The sequence below is a fragment of the Mobula birostris genome, chromosome 2 (assembly GCF_030028105.1).
Source record: "Mobula birostris isolate sMobBir1 chromosome 2, sMobBir1.hap1, whole genome shotgun sequence".
Taxonomy (NCBI): domain Eukaryota; kingdom Metazoa; phylum Chordata; class Chondrichthyes; order Myliobatiformes; family Myliobatidae; genus Mobula; species Mobula birostris.
In genome coordinates this window covers 64284157-64301657 of record NC_092371.1, presented here as the reverse complement: position 1 = coordinate 64301657, position 17501 = coordinate 64284157, and the positions used below count along the sequence as shown (strand labels likewise).

At 40.8% G+C, this 17501-nt stretch overlaps 1 protein-coding gene across 2 annotated transcripts in view; it reads left to right on the top strand.

The window, feature by feature from the left end:
- Positions 1–17501, top strand: part of LOC140187095 (homeobox protein TGIF2-like) — a 55510-nt gene that overhangs the window by 28809 nt on the left and 9200 nt on the right. The window contains exons 1-2 of one of the 2 annotated variants that reach the window (XM_072242043.1): positions 7537–7858; positions 8954–9195. In XM_072242043.1, the coding sequence (XP_072098144.1) occupies positions 7840–7858; positions 8954–9195 (261 nt within the window). In that variant the 5' untranslated portion in view covers positions 7537–7839. Of the gene's footprint in view, positions 1–7536; positions 7859–8953; positions 9196–17501 lie in introns of those variants that run through there. The other variant, XM_072242052.1, reaches the window with a different exon arrangement.

Sequence of the window (17501 nt, the reverse complement as noted above, 5' to 3'; positions counted from 1 at the left end):
ATAGCCTGTGTCATGTAAACAAGGTATACCCTTAATCACATTTATCCAGCTAGTTTCCAAATCTTCACATATGCTTTTCCTTCATCTATCTATCCAGTCCAACTTTTGAGGCTGATTTAATTTCTGATGCTGTGTTTAACCTTAGAAACGAATTCTGGATGGTTACTGATCTCACCACAGATTTTTAAAGCATCTTACACTCCTTCCAAATAATGTCTTGCACTTAAGCCTATTCCTGGGGTTCTTGAAAGAAATAATCTGCTCCTGGAAACTATTCAATATTAGATAAATGACTGTGCTTAGAACACTCTTTTCCTATCAAAAGAATTTCTAATCAATGTTAAGCAACATACACAATTTGCTGGAGGATCTCGGCAAGTCAGGTAGCATCCATCTACGGAGGGAAACAAACAGTCGACATTTCCAAAAGAATTGACTGTTTAATCTCCTCCCGTCAATGCTGCCTAACTTGCTGATTTATTCAAGATGTTGCTCAAGACTTCCAGCATCTGCCGAATCTCTGGTGTTTACAATCAATGTTAATTTCTGTGTTGATGGCGAAGCACTTCAAATTTGAATTTAGTAAGAAAACAGCAAAGAAAAGTTTTGACAGAGCTGGGAATGGGTAGGAATACAGTTCTTAATTGAAGTGAAGTAAGATGCTGTACATGTACTTCAATAGTTAATAAAGTAGGACGAATACTGGACCTTGCACTGAGTACTGGCTGTTGGAGTAGCTTTGCACCTCTAAAGCCTCAGTGCAAACGTAACCGATCATTCATTCTTGTTAGATGCAATGAAGATTTTTAGTATTAGCTCTGGGTAGTTTAGTTCACTCAATAACACAAGGCATCACTATTTGTCTAACTCTCCCAATGACCACAGAATATATGGCGTGAAAAATGGAAAATGAGCTTCATTACTGCATTTTGGAAGGCTCTTTCAAGACTGAGGCAGAAAGTATGCTCTGTGCTGTATTCTCCACTCCACAAAGTGAATTTGCAATGGTAAGAAGCGAAGAGGGAGAGAAGCTACCTTGGTGAGAAGCAGAGATGGCACTTGTGAGGGGAGTGAGGTTGTGAGAGTCAATGTGGCAATGAGCAAAGATGGAAGGACCAGCCGAGGAACTGGAGCGAGCCAGAGGACATGGTCATGGAGAGCATGGGCAGGATGATAGTGTAGTAGTTAACTTGTCTTGTCTTGTGATAATGCTATGGCAGCGCTAGCAACTTGGGTTCAATCCGCCACTGTCCGTAAGCAGATTGTACGTTTTCCCCGTGACCTGATGAGTTTCCTCCGAGTGCTCCAGTTTCCTCCCACTTTCCAAACACTCATGGGGTTAGGGTTAGCAAGTTGTAGGCACGTTATGTTGGCCCCAGAAGCATGGTGATACCTGTGAACACATCCTCGGACTGTGTTGGTCGTTACTGCAAATAGCACATTTCACTGTATGTTTTGATGTTTCAATGTACATGTGACAAATAAAGCTAATCTTAATCTATCTCTGACAGGCTCGCTTTGACAGGTGAAGCAAGGGTCTCTTCCCACCACTCTTTCCAAACTTGTGGTAACAATCCTTCCTGAAAGAAAATTATTTCTAAAAGCATAAGATGATTTTTATGTGCGTGAGAATGGAACTCTCAGAATTATTTGCAGTTTGTGCCCCTCCCTATGTTATTGGCTAAAGGGCTCAGGGAATATGGGAGAAACTTAGATCAGGGTGTTGAATTCTGATGATCTGCCATGATCATGTTAAAAGGTGAAGCAGGCATAAAGAGATGAATGGCCATTTCCTGCTCCTATTTTATAGTTTCATATTTTCCAAAGAGGGCAAAAGACTCACATCCCACAGTGCAGCATTCTCTCAGTACCTGATGAGGTTATTGTGAGCAAATCTCTGGAATTGGAGGTGAGAGAGTTAGCAGCAGAACCACAGCTCTCATCCACACCAAACTCACACCAGAGTCAGCAACTACAGGAAATGTGGGGAGAAAACTGGAAATTATTCACTACATTCTGTGATTCATTAATATTATTTTTTAGACTGTTGATGGTGCTCACTGAGAGAAAGGGCTTACTTTGATATCGTTACATAAATTAGCACCAAAATTTAAAAAGCTTTGGAGAGCTATGTTTATAAATTAGTACATTACATTATTTATTTATTTATTGAGATACAACACAGAATAGTCCCTTCCAGCTCTTCAAGTCATGCTGGCCAGCAACCCCCCCAGTTTAATCCTAGCCTAATCACAGGATCATTTACAATGACCAATTAACCTACCAACCGGTACATCTTTGGACAATGGCAAAATTACAATGACCAATTAGCTTACCAACTGGTATGTCTCTGGACTGTGGGAAGAAACCAAAGCACCTCGAGGAAACCTTGGCGGTCATGGGGAGAATGTTCTCACAGGCAGCAGTGGGAATTAAACGCAAGTTACCGGTACTGTAAAGTGTTGTACTAACCACTCCACTACCATGCTGTGCCTAATGAGATGGTTTGTCTTTAATTCCTCATAGGTAGCACTCAAGGCTGAAGCTGACTCTTGGCCTTTAATAATACAATAGAGCTAATATACAGTTCAAATATTAATTAAATATATTCTTAGATAAAGTTAAACACAAGTTTGTAAATCTAAACACCTAATGGTGAATATAAATGAAAGTTCTTGTTGTAATTCACATGACTTCTTTTCCTTAGGAAAAGAAGCATTTTTAATTTATGTATGTGCAAAATTTCAACTTTTGTTATTATTAATTATTTGCTTCCTTATATATTATGATGGTCCATATAGTGTCAAATATATGTTTGTTGATAGAATTGAAATTTTAATTTTTGCAGTGAAATCACAGGTATTAACTTTCCAAGTAGGAATAAAAATTCTGTAAATATTATGAGATTCAAGTATCCAAGACATCTTCAAGGAGCACTGCCTTCGGAAGTTTATCATTAAGGACTCCCACCACACGGTACATGCATTCTTCACACTGTTACTGTCGAGAAGGAGGTACAGAAGCATGAAGGCACACACTCAGCAATTCTGGAACAGTACTTCCCCTCTCCTATCCAATTTCTAAATGGACATTGAACCAATGAACACTACCTCACTACTTTTTCATTTCTTATTTTTGCGCTACTTAATTTAACAACTATCTAATATATACATAATTAATGTAACTCAGGTTTTTCTCTATATTTGTTTACCCTGTATTTCATTGTACTGCTGCCGTAAAGTTAACAAATTTCATGATATATACCGGTGATATTAAATCTGATTCTGATTTCTGATAAGACAGATTAACATTTTGGTCTAATATATTTTCCTCAAAAGTAAACTTTTGGTTCTGAGAAAATATTATCTACATGAAAAATCTAGTGTCCCTTTTCTTCACATATATAATTCCAGTATTTTTGTTCTTAATTGAAATTTATTTTGTTTATAATTTGTTTAACTATCATAAAATATTTTTGAAATTAGAATTTGGATGCTGAACAATCAATCGATAATTTCATAGTTGCCTCATGTGATGAAAACTGTGTTAACCATAGTTGCAAGGTAGCAAATTTAATAACTCCATGTCTAGACTATTTGTGATGGAACATTTTGTTTCAACTACATCTTTTTGGTTTAGAAGACATCTCATTTGAAAAGAAAACAAATCTGAACAATTAATAGGTAATGGACATAATTCTATGTAATAGTCAAGAGCTAAGTCTATACTTTACAACTGAATTGGATGATTACAAGCTTACAGATTAAATATTTTCATTTAAAAGCTATCAGGAAATTACCCACCAAGTGCAATAATTACATTGATGTTATGACAGATCCGATGTAACTCAGGGTTTCTATAACCCTATGTCTCTTCATTTGTGAAATAGATAAGGAAAAGAAAATGAAGAAAGGTTTGAAGATAGTTATATATTTCCCTTACTGTGTGGTGGCTGATGCTCAGAGACTAATGTCACAAATCAGATCATAAACAAGAGGAAATCTGCAGATGCTGGATATCCGAGCAACACACGCAAAATGCTGGAGGAACTCAAAAGGTCAGGCAGCATCTATGGAAAAGAGTAAACAGTCAACGCTTTGGGCTTATTTGTTCACAAATTAGATTCTGGCTTTTCTGCCATTCCTTTCCAGTCCAGATTAGGGGTCTCAGCTCGAAACATCGACTCTTTATTCCTTTCCGTAGATCCTGCCTGACCTGCTGAGTCCCTCCAGCAGTTTGTGTGTGTCACAGTTTGGTAAGTTCTCCTGCGCTGTGTCATGGAAAGCAGTATATCCAGTGCTTTTCCTCATACTTTACATCCCAGTGCGTCTAGATCAGAATCAGCATCAGAATCCGCAGCTGACTCTTGACAGTAGCTGGTGTCCGATCATTGTGAATGAAGAAATGTAAATGTTTCTATATTCTCACATGCAAACATAGTGTCTGAGACCCCAGTTAAGCAAACAAACATATATTCAAAACATGGAAACATCTGTGGGGCCAAATGGAGCCAAATGATTAAAAATAGTAATCATTTTAAGAAATTTCTAATACTGTTGTTTTCTGGTGTAGAAAGAGAATACAGAAACCCAATGATGTCAGTGAACAATGGGTCCTAAATCAGGTTTTGACAGAATGTGTTAATAACATATTTAATTATCAATAGCTCATGTAAAACAGAAACCTAATGTACTACAGTATGCCATCCTGAATATTATCCATGCCCTCTGCGTGTTCTCAAGATGAGAACTGTAGGTTTTCAATAACAGGCAGCAGGGCGATTTTGCAATTAACCCAATTTGCATAGCCAAATCAGGTCTCATTATCGTTCCTCATTAATACATATGTCTCATGATTACACCCTTCAGGTTCATGAAAGTAATAATTATAGATTATGTGTTATTAATGGAGATGTGAATTAGTGTACATTGCCAAGTCTTCCCCATCCTAACTCTTTGCTTTGTTACATTGCAAAGTATTGATCCAGCGGATACAATAAATTTTCTTTCAATAGTTAAATTATTATTTCTTTTAACCTAAGAAAGAAGATATAACAGTGGAGCAAATGATTCAAAAACAGGACAAATTGCTAAAATCCACTTTTACTTATGTAAAATGTGATTAGTAAAAAAAAATTAATGGCACTCTGTAGTGGATGGTGATTGGAAGAGCATCTTCCAAACACCACATGGGCGATGTTTTGAGTCTGGAGTTGCTCTTAATAATTAAAGAAGGCTTCCAATTTTGCTGGAAGGGTATCAAAAATTGCTGCTCTCTCCTTAGAGATCCTCATAGCAACTCATATTTACATAGCATCTTAAATGTAGTAAACTATCTCAGGTGATAAATAGGAGATTTATTAATCAGCAGTTTTTGCTGAGTGATCTAAGATGGGATGAGACTTACAAATATAGGGGGAATTCTGAGGTGCTGAAGGTATCACCAGCAGCAACGGGATTAAGGAAGACAGGTTTCCTGTTGTCTTGTGCTTTTTGAGACCACGATTGCTGTTATGGAAATGGTGAAAAATTATTAAGAACAACACATGCCTTCTTAACTATTGAAAGAAGATTTATTGTATCCACTAGATCATTGCATAGCCAGCTGTTTAATACTTTGCAATGTAACAAGACAAAGTGTTAGGACAAGAGTTGGTAATGTAAACTACTTCACATTTCCATTATTTTATACTTATTTTAGTGATAGGTGTGGAGTAGGCCCTTCTGGCCCTATTTACAATGACCAATTAACCTACCCGGTATAGCTTTTGAAATGGGGGAGGAACTGGTGCACCCAGGGAAAAACCATGGTTTTCCATGGGATGGACGTACAGAGACTCCTTACAGACGGCGCTGGAAATGAACTCTGAACTCCGACCGCGACGTTACTGTGGCATCCACTAATACAACTACTCATTAATAATGCATCATCAATAATTATTACTTTCATGTAATCGTGTAATAATTGCAAAGTACTGCTACCGCATAACAACAAATTTCACAACATATGCTGGTGATATTAAGTCATTCTGATTCTGAGATGTATGTATTAATGAGGAATGATAATGAAACCTGATTTGGCTACGCAAGTGTTTGAACTTCAAATGTTTCCTTCATAGAAAATAAAAGGACAATTGAACAGGTACTTTCCTGATGAAGGGTGTTGGCCCAAAACTTCGACTCTTTGCTCTTTCCCATTGATGCTGCTGGCTTTGTGTGAGTTCCTCCAGCATTTTGTGTGTGATTGCTTGGGTTCCCTGCATCTGCAGATTTTCCCATCTTTGAACAGGTACTTTGATAGGCTTAGAGGGATAGAAGTCAAATGCAGTCAATTGGGACTAGTTTCTATGTGCATCTTGGCCTGCATGGGTCAGTTAGGCCAAGAGGACTTTCTCCATGCAGTATATCTTCATGACTCTTTAATTTCCTTCACCATGTATAAAGTTACCAGATATTACGCTTTAAAATGGGTTTAGCCGCAAAGCACAGTAATTTCCATTTCCTCTGGCTACCCACCCTACTGATCCAACATTGGTGAGACAGCAGGTCCAGCCACAGATGAGAATGCGAATTCAATCCTCCTTATCCCCAAAGTCTTATCTTCGCAGCAGTAAGGATGAGAAAGGAACCCACGGAAAACAAAAATAATTAAAACATTATGAAGTTATTGACCCGTCAGCCCCACCTCAGGCACTGCCTGGGAATGAGGTTTACTGGGTGATAGAGACCTTAATATCTTGCTGCACGATGTGTGGTAAACTAGAAGGGAGTGGACTTTTTTTAAAAACTTAGATATACCTTTTATTAATTTTCATTGTACACTGGAAAAAGCATGCCGGGGAGAAAGCAAGTTCACTTATAATCCTACCACCGTGCACCCCGTTGAGGTACTGCATTACACAGCCCGACGTCTCTCTTCAATATACTAGAGTTTAGTGCGCCTATACTGTAAACATCTATTTAAAACGAGTTAGCACCTAGCGGATTTTGCTAATACTGCACAAATGTATTAAACATTCACTACCAACACTGTACTTTCGAAATGCACTTGTACGTGTGTTTGGCAAATATTAAAAACGTTCCTCCAAAACGGATATATATTGATGGATGTTTACCAAGACATAATTTAGATTAATGACTATTTTTAGAATGCATAGCAAAACATCATTATCTCCAGCTCTGAAAAAAAGAATAAAAAGCTTTTGTTATGCAAAAGAGAAATAATAATTGTTAAAGAGATTCTGGCATTTAATTCAGCCGAACGCGTTATTTAATTATAGTTGCAAATGATCCGTTACTACTGCAGTGATTGCGTGGAAGTTATAATAGAGCTGGAACCGTGTGTGTGTGTGTGTGTGTGTGTGTGTGTGTGTGTGTGTGTGTGTGTGTGTGTGTGTGTGTGTGTGTGTGTGTGTGTGTGTGTGTGTGTGTGTGTGTGTGTGTGTGTGTGTGTGTGTGTGTGTGTGTGTGTCATGTTGCTGCAGCTCCACAGCAAGTTGTGATTGCAGTTGACGTCAGTGGCAGGTCGTTTCCGGGGTGAGCTGTCAGAGAGTTGTCAGGAGTGGTGTGGAGGCGCCCATCAGCACTGCAATCAGGATCAGCGGCAGGTAGAGAGAGAGAGAGAGAGAGAGAGAGAGAGGCAAGCCGGAGCTTTGTTTAACTGCGCCACGCTGTCCTCGCATAGGGGGTGGGAGGGGAGAAGGCGAGTAGAGCAGCAGACCTACACACAACACATAAAACGTGCTCAGTTCTCTCCCACCCTCCGTCGCCTTTGCACTTTTATATGAAGCTACAAAATCCAAACTCAGTCGGCTGGCAGGAACACTAAAAGTGGATCAAGATGAAAGCTGTAAAGAAAGGTAGGTGAGGTGTCTGACCTTGGTGCAGGGGAACTGTGTAACTGGCACGCTGTCAGAATGCTGGCGTTACGAACAATGGGAGGGCTGGAGGTTGTTGTTTGGGATTTTTTTTCCGCTGGTTGCTTTGGGATTATTTTTTTTCTCTCTCTCTTTCTCACCTCCCCCCCAGCCGAGAATTTGGTGGGAAATTTTTTGTAAGTTTCAGAGTTTTTTTTAATTTGGTGAGAGGTGTTTGAAATGCATGAGGTCCCATTTGTGGGAGTGAGTGAGTGGCCTTGAATGCGGATTGCTGCTTCTCTCCCGATGCGTTGCTTGTAAAAATAAGAGTAAAGCATGGCATCGCTAGCAAAGCGTTGAATTCGGCGTGTTCGCCTCCTTTTGTTTTGCAAAGCACGCGTCCTAGAACCTAGTTCTGCCTGCGTGTGTACGCCTGTTTTGTCACCGAAAACTCAAGGGGTATCCGTGGAGTTAGTTTATTAACCCGGACCCAAGACTCCTTGACACGAGATTTTAAATGGTGTAACTTCGCTAACTTAACTACTGGCCTCCCCGCAAAGCAACCTCAAAAATGAGTGCGTTTATTTTAACTTGCAGAACTTCCTCTGGGAGTGTTGATCTGACAGATGGGGTTAGTTTGAGCTGGGAATACCCGCGCAAGTTCCTGTTTCACTGCAACAAAAGCGACAGTGTTCAGCTGCGTGTCAATGGCGGCAAAGTTTCTTCCCAAGTTTTATTGTGTGCTTTCCATTTTTTTTTGCTTTTGACTTTTTTTGTTTGTTGACAAGAGCTTGAAGGAGGATTGTGAGCGAGATGTTTGCATTCTTGCAGATGAATGGAGATTTTCCCTTTGAACGTGTTGATGCATTTTAAGTATAAACAGCGTGGAGCTGAGTGAAGGACTTCGTTCCGCTTCACTGCCTTTCAAATTTCACCCCCACCCCCACCCCCACCCCCACCCCACCTCCTCCTACCACCTTTGGTTTTCAGTGATCTGCCCCGGAGGGTTTTGTGTTGTAGTTTCTGCTATGTAACTAGCGCCTAGTAACTAACGCTTCGTGTTGCTTGTTGCCTCTCCCTCCGTCCGCCTCCGAGCAGCCTTCACTGGTGGTCAGAGGAGACCAGGGGACTTGGCCATGTCAGATAGCGACACAGGGGAAGACGACGGCAGCTTGGCTTCGGACATGGCCAGCTCCAAGAAGAGGAAGCGCCACGTGATTTTTTCCAAGGAGTCGGTGAAGATCCTGCGGGACTGGCTTTACGAGCACCGACTGAACGCCTACCCGTCGGAACAGGAGAAGCTGAGCTTATCCGGACAGGCGAACCTCACTGTACTGCAGGTAGGATATTGGCTCGGTTTGCTGCCTTCCCTGCCTCAGTGTCTGCCTGTTTTGCAGCTTGTGGTTCTGTGGCCGCTCTCTTTAAGAGCTTGTTTGAGAGGAGTAGGGAGTGAGTGGCCAGAGCGAAGGCCGGCCACCTGACCTCGGTTGTGCCAAAGACACTGTGAGGGAGGCAAGATCCGAGTGGGGAAATTAATCCTTAAGCCTGTAACTCTGCATCTCGGGAGAATCTGAGGACTGCCTGCTAAGGCTGACGTGTAACATAAGGGACAATCTTTTTAAAGAAATTAAGCGAACTAAAGGTTAAAAAAAAAGACATTAGTGGGAATGTGTGGCGCCTGCCAAGCGAGTTGCACAAAGATTCACATCAGTTTATTTGTTTATATCTCTTGCCAGGGAAACTTATCATTCAGGATTTATTCGCCAGAAAGCAACGTTGCTAACATCACACAGGATAAATGAGCAAAGTAAAATAAAATGCAAGCGGATTTGGGTTTCCTGGCCCTCAAGAGCCAGATTGTCAGGGCTTAATGGCAGCAGGTTAGACACCCTGCTGCATGGCTCTTGTGTTCCAAAGGACATATTGGTTGGGGGAGGGGGCAGTTAAATATTTCTGTCGAGGCAGCTTGGAGAAGCACAAGCTGGCGCCTGCTTGATTGCCTTGAGGAATGGGGAAGTTTCCTTAGGTCATTGTGTTTTTCCCGTCATGTGGAGTTTTACCAACAGGATGAGCGACACTGCCAGTCTGTTCTCACCTTTGTTTTATGTGCTATGCCTTGACGGAACTTTGCATCTCTTAAACTTCTGCTGGGTTGAAGGGTTTTTGTGCTGAATATCCTGATTACTAATAGTGTGCGTTAGAGAATGTACAGCTGATTTCATGAAGCCGGCAGTGAAACCAGTCTGCTCCCACTTCACTGTCTGTTGTTGCATGGCTGTAGTCAATGTGATTTCTTGTAATCGATCTCAGCTTTTGTTTCCAAGTCCTTTTAAATTTATGGAGAGCTGTGACTGAGTGAGGCTTAATGGATGTTTTATTGCAAACAAAAATAGTAAAACAGATCTTTAAACTGAATTGGAAGTTGGTTTATAACCAGTTGACTTTAAAGCTTGGGATAAAAATGAATCTCACGATGCCTCTGACATTGTGCAGCAGTCAAAATATTAGCTCAGTTGACATGCCCACGTTGGTCTGAAGAAGTGTTACGAAAGCCATTTCCTGTCGGTGTTTATTGCAAACTCGTCTGTCTTGCAGGAGTTGGGAAGAAAGGCCCTTGTTAGTATTGTTTAATCTAAACCGGGGTTGTCCGGAAAAGTAATAGAATTTCAAGATGCATATAAAAACTGCTTTCAAACACTAGTTTGAAATGAAATATTTTGTTTTCTGGTGATTTTATTAGTAAATTCCTGAGCAAGGGAGCCTTGAACGTGCATTATCCAAACATTTAATTAATTCGCAGTGTTAGGGGGATTTAAGGGTGGATTGGGCAAAAAAGGATAGAGTTCCTTTGTGTTGAAGTTTGAAGAGTAACAGGCATTTGGTTTGCCTCTTTAAAAAGTGTACTCCAGTGGAGGCAGTTAAAAGTCCCATAGTTGGCCTGGTGTATGCAGATTCTAAGAGACACATCAAGTACAAATCTAGAATCCTCCCATGCTGTAGTTGAAATAGCAGTTTCCAAGAAAGTGAGTTGTGAACAGCAGATGTTGGGTTAGGGTATCTAGTCTATCCTTGTAATTAATAAAGAGCTAAGCCTTCGCTTTCAAATTACATTCACCACATGTCCTTGTTACAAAGGGACTCATTTCCAGCAAACCTAACTTTGCATGAAAAGATTAAATAAAGATACCTGCACACATTGTAAAATGTCAGGTACATATTTGATTTGAAGTAGTGACTTGCTGACTTTTATAGAGTTGCAAAGCAACAAATGCTTGACCTTTAAACCAAAGAATCTATTGGCCTCTTGTGATATTGGCACTCACACAGATGATGCTGTTGTAATTCAGAGTCTGGACTGTTAATCTCCTGCCTTACATTACACTGAAATTACAACCGAATCTCAAAAAGTTTACAGTTATTTGCTTCCTTGAGTAAGACAGATCATTAGATTTTGGGAGTGGGTTGGGGGGGGGGAGTGTCAAAGGAAATGGTTTTAGTGCAGGAAAGTGACAGATTCAGCCAAGATCTTATTGAATGTTGGAGCAGACCCAGGGGATTGAATGGCTATGTTCCTGTGACTGATACAAACCAACATATATAGCATATTAGGTGAAATAACTTCAGGCCTAAGGCACTTCAGACATCAGTCTCATCAGAATCAGGTTTAATATCACTGACAATATGTTATGAAGTGTGTTGCTTTGCAATGCATAAAACCTTGAAATTAATATGTGAATTTAAATTAAGTAATTGGTGCAAAAAGAGGCAAAATAGTGAGGTGGTTATGTTTCGTAACTCCAAAACATTGAACTAATTTGAAGGAACACACTGGAGTTGGAAATGCAGGTCTAACTTAAGCAAGGCGTCCGCCACATATCACATGGTAGTGTGATGACGCACGTAATTCACATATTTATGCACATAACCCGTAATTATTTAAAGAATAAGAATGCTTAATCAACCAACATGTACACAAGACTACTCAAGTATTAAATACATAACAGTAGTGTCCATGGGTTGGTTCATTCTGTTCAGGAATCTGTTGGTGGGGGGGGGATTGGTGGGTGGAGAAGCTGTTCCTAAAACAAGCATTGTGAGTATATTGGGAAAGAGATAAAAAGCAAGAATAGCAGCCTTTTTTTGACCTTGATACCTTAGCCTTCCCTCAGCAGGATGAGCTGGGGATTTATAAGCAGCTGTCGAACCACAGAAACTTCCCTCACCCATTAGTCTGGAGAATGTGTCTACTTAGACCCCAGCCAATGGCTGAATACCGGCCTAAAATGGACACACAAGATTAAATACAGCTGCACCTTGACTATCAACCCTTAGGCATGTTCTGGACTAATCCAGACCCATGTCACAGGCCAGCTGCTGCTTTTTTTTAACAATGTAGTAATTATTCAACATAAATTACCAGTGCCACAGCTAGTAGAATTCCGGCCCCTTAGCTCCAGTGACTCAGGTTCAATCCTGGCTTCTGGTGCTGCCATTGTGGAGTTTGCAAGTTCTTACTGTGATTCACAACCCCCACCATCTGTTTTTCTTCCACATCCCAAAGCCGTGCAGTTTGGTGTGTTAATTGGCCAAGTTAAGTTTCCCCTCATGTAGGGAAATCATAGAATCTGAGAAGGAGTCAATAGGGGAAATAGATTACATGGAAAATTAGCAGGGGCAATGGGATTGTTGTGTGAACTGGTGCAGACTAGATGGTGTGAAATGCCTCCCTCCCTCTGTGTAATAAAGAAATATTGAAACATTGTTTAGGAATGTTGTTAGTTGCATCTGGTTGAGCAGCAACAAACTTGTTGAGTCAAACTGATGTGGGCTTTAGTTATATTTCAGGATATTTTCTCTACAGTACTGAGTGCTGCACTGTAGAATGTCTTCTGGCCAATAAGAGAATAAGTTTAATTAGTATGGCATCTATTTTATGCAAAAGCGTCTCAATGTGCTTCACAAGAATATTATCAAATAACTAGCACTACGGGGACTCTAAGGGTGGTTGGGATGTTGGCAGTGAAAAAGGTGTGAGTGGGGATAAATTTGTAAACGAGAGTAAGAATTTTTAAATTAAGATTGTGGAAAGAAGCTTGGGTGGACAAATTTAAGGACAAATTTTCATCATGTGCTTTTAAATTTGCCACAGTCATGACGGATACCATTTTATTGAGCATATGTCCCCATCTACCAGCCAATGTGCGGACATTCCTACAATGTACAGTCAGTGCATTAAACACAATGTGCGAACACAAGCATGAGTAGGCCACTCAGCCCCTCGAACCTGTCCTACTGTTCATTAGGATTGCATCTGACATTGTATCTCAGTGTAGTTTTTCAGGTTTAAGGACAAATTTTCATCATGTGCTTTTAAATTTGCTGCTGAGAAGCAATCAGACAAGGTACAATAGAGGACAAAGAGCTGATCCTCGATGGGCTCTGGAGGTAATGCTGTAGGTACATGCCTATCTGGATGTGACTAAGTAGATAGAATGGAGTCAGGCAATGGCAGTAATGTTGTTCTGTGCATCGATGGACTGGCATTGTTACAGGATGAAGTGATCAAGTGTATCAGAGAAGATGGAGAGATTGAATTTGCCACAGTCATGACGGATACCATTTTATTGAGCATATGTCCCCATCTACCAACTAAGATGGATGGAAGTGAACCCAGGGATCTTCTCATAAAGCTATGGGGATGCTCCTCAAGTACTGAAGGATTATATTCTCGGACAACTGTGGAGGAAACAGATGTGCCCTTCTGTTATTTTATTGCCCTTTATAGGTTTGTAATGCACACTTCCAATGGGTGTAGTGAAAGGCGCTATATAAATGCACACCTATGGTTTCCAGTCATGGCTTTGTTTGCCCACTCCTCACAATTCAACTGCAGTTTTACAGCTGCCCGAATTTAAACTGGAAGTAAAGTGTTCTTATTTAGAGAAAAAAGATCCCAGTGTAAGTTTTGGATTTTATTTTCTAAAACATACTTCCTGTCCATTGTTCTTATTGAGCTACCTTATCTCTTTGTGTTGAAGATCCCCTTCACCCTCCCCCACAATGGAGATCATTTACAACTTGGTGTGTACTTGTAATGATTTGGCTTTCTTTTGTTTCTTTCGCCTTGTTGTACTCTCTCCAAACAGAGAATTCACACAGGCTGTTAAAAATGCAACAAAATCAGAGTCATGCAAATTGTGGCAAGTGATCATAAAAAAAGACCATTTAAGATGGTGGGGGTGGTGTACAATTATTAGTTCCCAAAGGAAGTGCTAATATGTGGCCTGTGTCACATAGCTTCCCAGTGCTTGGTCGTATTTGGATTAATAGTGCAGTCTGTCGGAATATCGTGCATTTTATTTCCGAGCATCAAACCTGATAGTAATATTTTGGTTTCTGTAGTTTATGCTTTGCGATGTTTCAACAATTTTATCATACAGTTCACAAGTCAAAATTCACAATTTAAATGATTTTCCATAGATGTTGCCTGGCCTGCTGAGTTCCTCCAGCATTTTGTGTGTTGTTTAAATGATTGATTTTTTTTTACTAACTGGGTGAAGAAATGCAGTTTTAATGTGGGGTTTCACCAGTAGATGTGATTAACCTCTGCTGTTTGTAGTTTTCTCAGTAAAATGCAGAAAAATAACTTGTGGGGGTTGTATGAAGCATTAAAACATTAACTACCTTTCAGGCCAGGCAGCATCTATTGGAAGAAGTACAGACGACGTTTCGGGCCAAGACCCTTCGTGAGGACTAACTGAAAGAAGAGATAGTAAGAGATTTGAAAGTGGGAGGGGGAGGAGGAGATCTGAAATGATAGGACAAGACAGGAGAGGGAGGGATGGAGCCAAGAGCTGGACAGTTGTTTGGCAAAAGGGATACAAGGCTGGAGAAGGGAGAGGATCATGGGATGGGAAGCCTAGGGAGAAAGAAAGGGGGAGGGGAGCATCAGAGGAAGTTGGAGAGCAGGCAAGGAGTTATAGTGAGAGGGACAGAGGGAGAAAAAAGAGAGAGAAGAAAAGGGGAAATAAATAAATAAATAAGGGATGGGGTTCCCATGATCCTCTCCCTTCTCCAGCCTCATATCCCTTTTGCCAATCAACTTTCCAGCTCTTAGCTCCATCCCTCCCCCTCCAGTCTTCTCCTATCATTTTGGATCTCCTCCTCCCCCTCCCACTTTCAAATCTCTTACTATTTCTTCTTTCAGTTAGTCCTGACGAAGGGTCTCGGCCCGAAACGTTGACTGTACCACTTCCAATAGATGCTGCCTGGCCTGCTGCGTTCCACCAGTATTTTGTGTGTGTTGCTTGAATTTCCAGCATCTGCAGATTTCCTCGTGTTTGCGTAACTACCTTTCAGCTTGTGTTGTTCTGTTTCTAGTGACCTGTTCTGGGTTGTGGCCATGTTGAATTATGGGGTGGTGATGGAATTGGCCAGAATGGTGGCATTGGTCAGTCAGTGTGTTCACAACGTATTGTGTTTAAGTGTGAAAATAATTATTTAACAAAGGTACTTACTGTCTGTAAGCACCTGTGGAATCACAGCATCAGGCAGAGTAGTGTCCCAAGTTGATGTTAGAGTTATACAGCAAAGAAGCAGACAGTCTAGTCTGCACAGAACATCGAGCACTCATTTTCACTAATCTGACACTGAGCCTGTTTTTCTTTTATTCTCTCCACATTCCTATCAACTCCACCCACATTCTTCCACTCACCCACGACTAGCGACAATTTACAGTGGTCAATTAATCTGCTAGCAGACGAGTCTTTGGTTTGAGGGAGGAAATCCATGTGGTCACAGGGAGAACTTTGTAGGCTCCACACAGAACAGTCCCAGTTGTCAGGATTGAACCTGCGTTGTCGTCGTGAGGCTCTAGCGGATGTGCCATTTTGCCACCCGAAACGGAAAACGTGTACTTGTGGGGTCACTCACCTGCAGGTGGATGAATTAATACAATGTGCCAGTCAGTTTAAAAAAAACAACTATAACCAGGATGCAACTTTGAGGGGTATTTTGTAGGTGGAAATTTGGGTGGCCAGTCTTCTGTTAGAACACTCTGCACATAGAAGAGTAGTTTTGTCAAGGGGAAGGAGGGAATTGCAGCTCTAGAACCTCTCTTCAAAGAATCTTCATAATAAAAGGAAATAGGATTGTGGGATGTCTGTGGGAAGCCTATGCTGTTGTCCAGATGGGTGATTTCTTTTGACGTGTATTGCTATGTGTGTGCGCACACACAAACACTATAGCCTGCTGCGCATCTGTGTCCCTGTGATAGATTATTTCAGACAAAGAGTAGACTACTGGGAAGACGTCAAATGTGAATCTGCATCCTGTTTATCTAGCAGTTTCCAAAATTTCATTCTAGCATAATCCCTGTATTGGAGTACCCATTTCTTCTGGAATGCAGTTGAATTTGATCACTGTTCATTGCAAACTAGGAAGGTTATGTCAACTGTGTGCTTAATATCTGCCTCTAAAAGACATGGTAAATGAGCAGCTCAGGCTCTCCAGTCCAGCAGACAAATTGTGATGACAGAACCTTGGATGATAGTTCGGGATTTTATGTAGATTGAAGTCACTCACAAATCCTGAATGGAAGCTGGCACTTTCATCTTTAACTAAAGCGGTGTTTATGTAGTTTTGTGCTCCTTTCATTCAGTTTATACTTGGTTATTCATAGACAGGGCAATAGTCGTATATGAAATAGATTGAAATTGTAATCGTCTGTGCAGTTTTAGCAAGGTTTTAGAAACATAGAAAACCTACAGCACAATACAGGCACTTCAGCCTACAAAGCTATGCCAAACATGTCCTTACCTTAGAACTACCTAGGCCCTCTATTTTTCTAAGCTCCATGTGTCCATCCAGGAGTCTCTAAAAGACTTATCGTTTCTGCCTCCACCACCGCCGCCGGCAGCCCATTCCACACACTCACCACTCTCTGTTTAAAAAAAACTTAACCCTGACATCTCCTCTGTACCTTAAAACTATGCCCTCTTGTGCTAGCAATTTCGGCCCTGGGAAAAAGCCTCTGACTCTCCACATGTTCAATGCCTCTCATTATCTTGTACACCTAAGTCAAAGAATTACTTGGGTGGAAATCTTGAAGTTTTATTAGATGCATATAGCATGATTCAGAAGCACTTTATTTAGATTTTATACATTTCTTGTCAGAAATATTTCCTGGAACGATAACACTAGGTACACTGATCCTTTTAGAGTTGGGACAGGGTCCTCTGGGAACATGGTAGTTATTGTAGTGAAATTTGACATGTGTGTGAAATGTCTTGATCTGGATTATCGTGATATTCTAGACAAATAGTTTTAGAGATTTCTACCCTCAACAACAAACTTCCATAAGACAGTGGAGCAGGATTGGGCTATTCGGCCCTTCTGCTGTGCCATTCCATCATAACTGATTTATTAACTCCATTATCCTGCCTTCTCATAACTTTTGATGCTCTTACTGATCAAGAACATATCAACCTCCTCTTTAAATATACCCAATGACTTGACCTCCACCGCCTTCTGTGGGACTGGATTCCACAGATTCACCACTGTCTGGCTAAAGAAATTCCTCCTCATCTCTGTTCTAAAGGGACGCTCTTGTATTCTGAGGCATTGCCTTCTGGTCTTAGATTTCCCC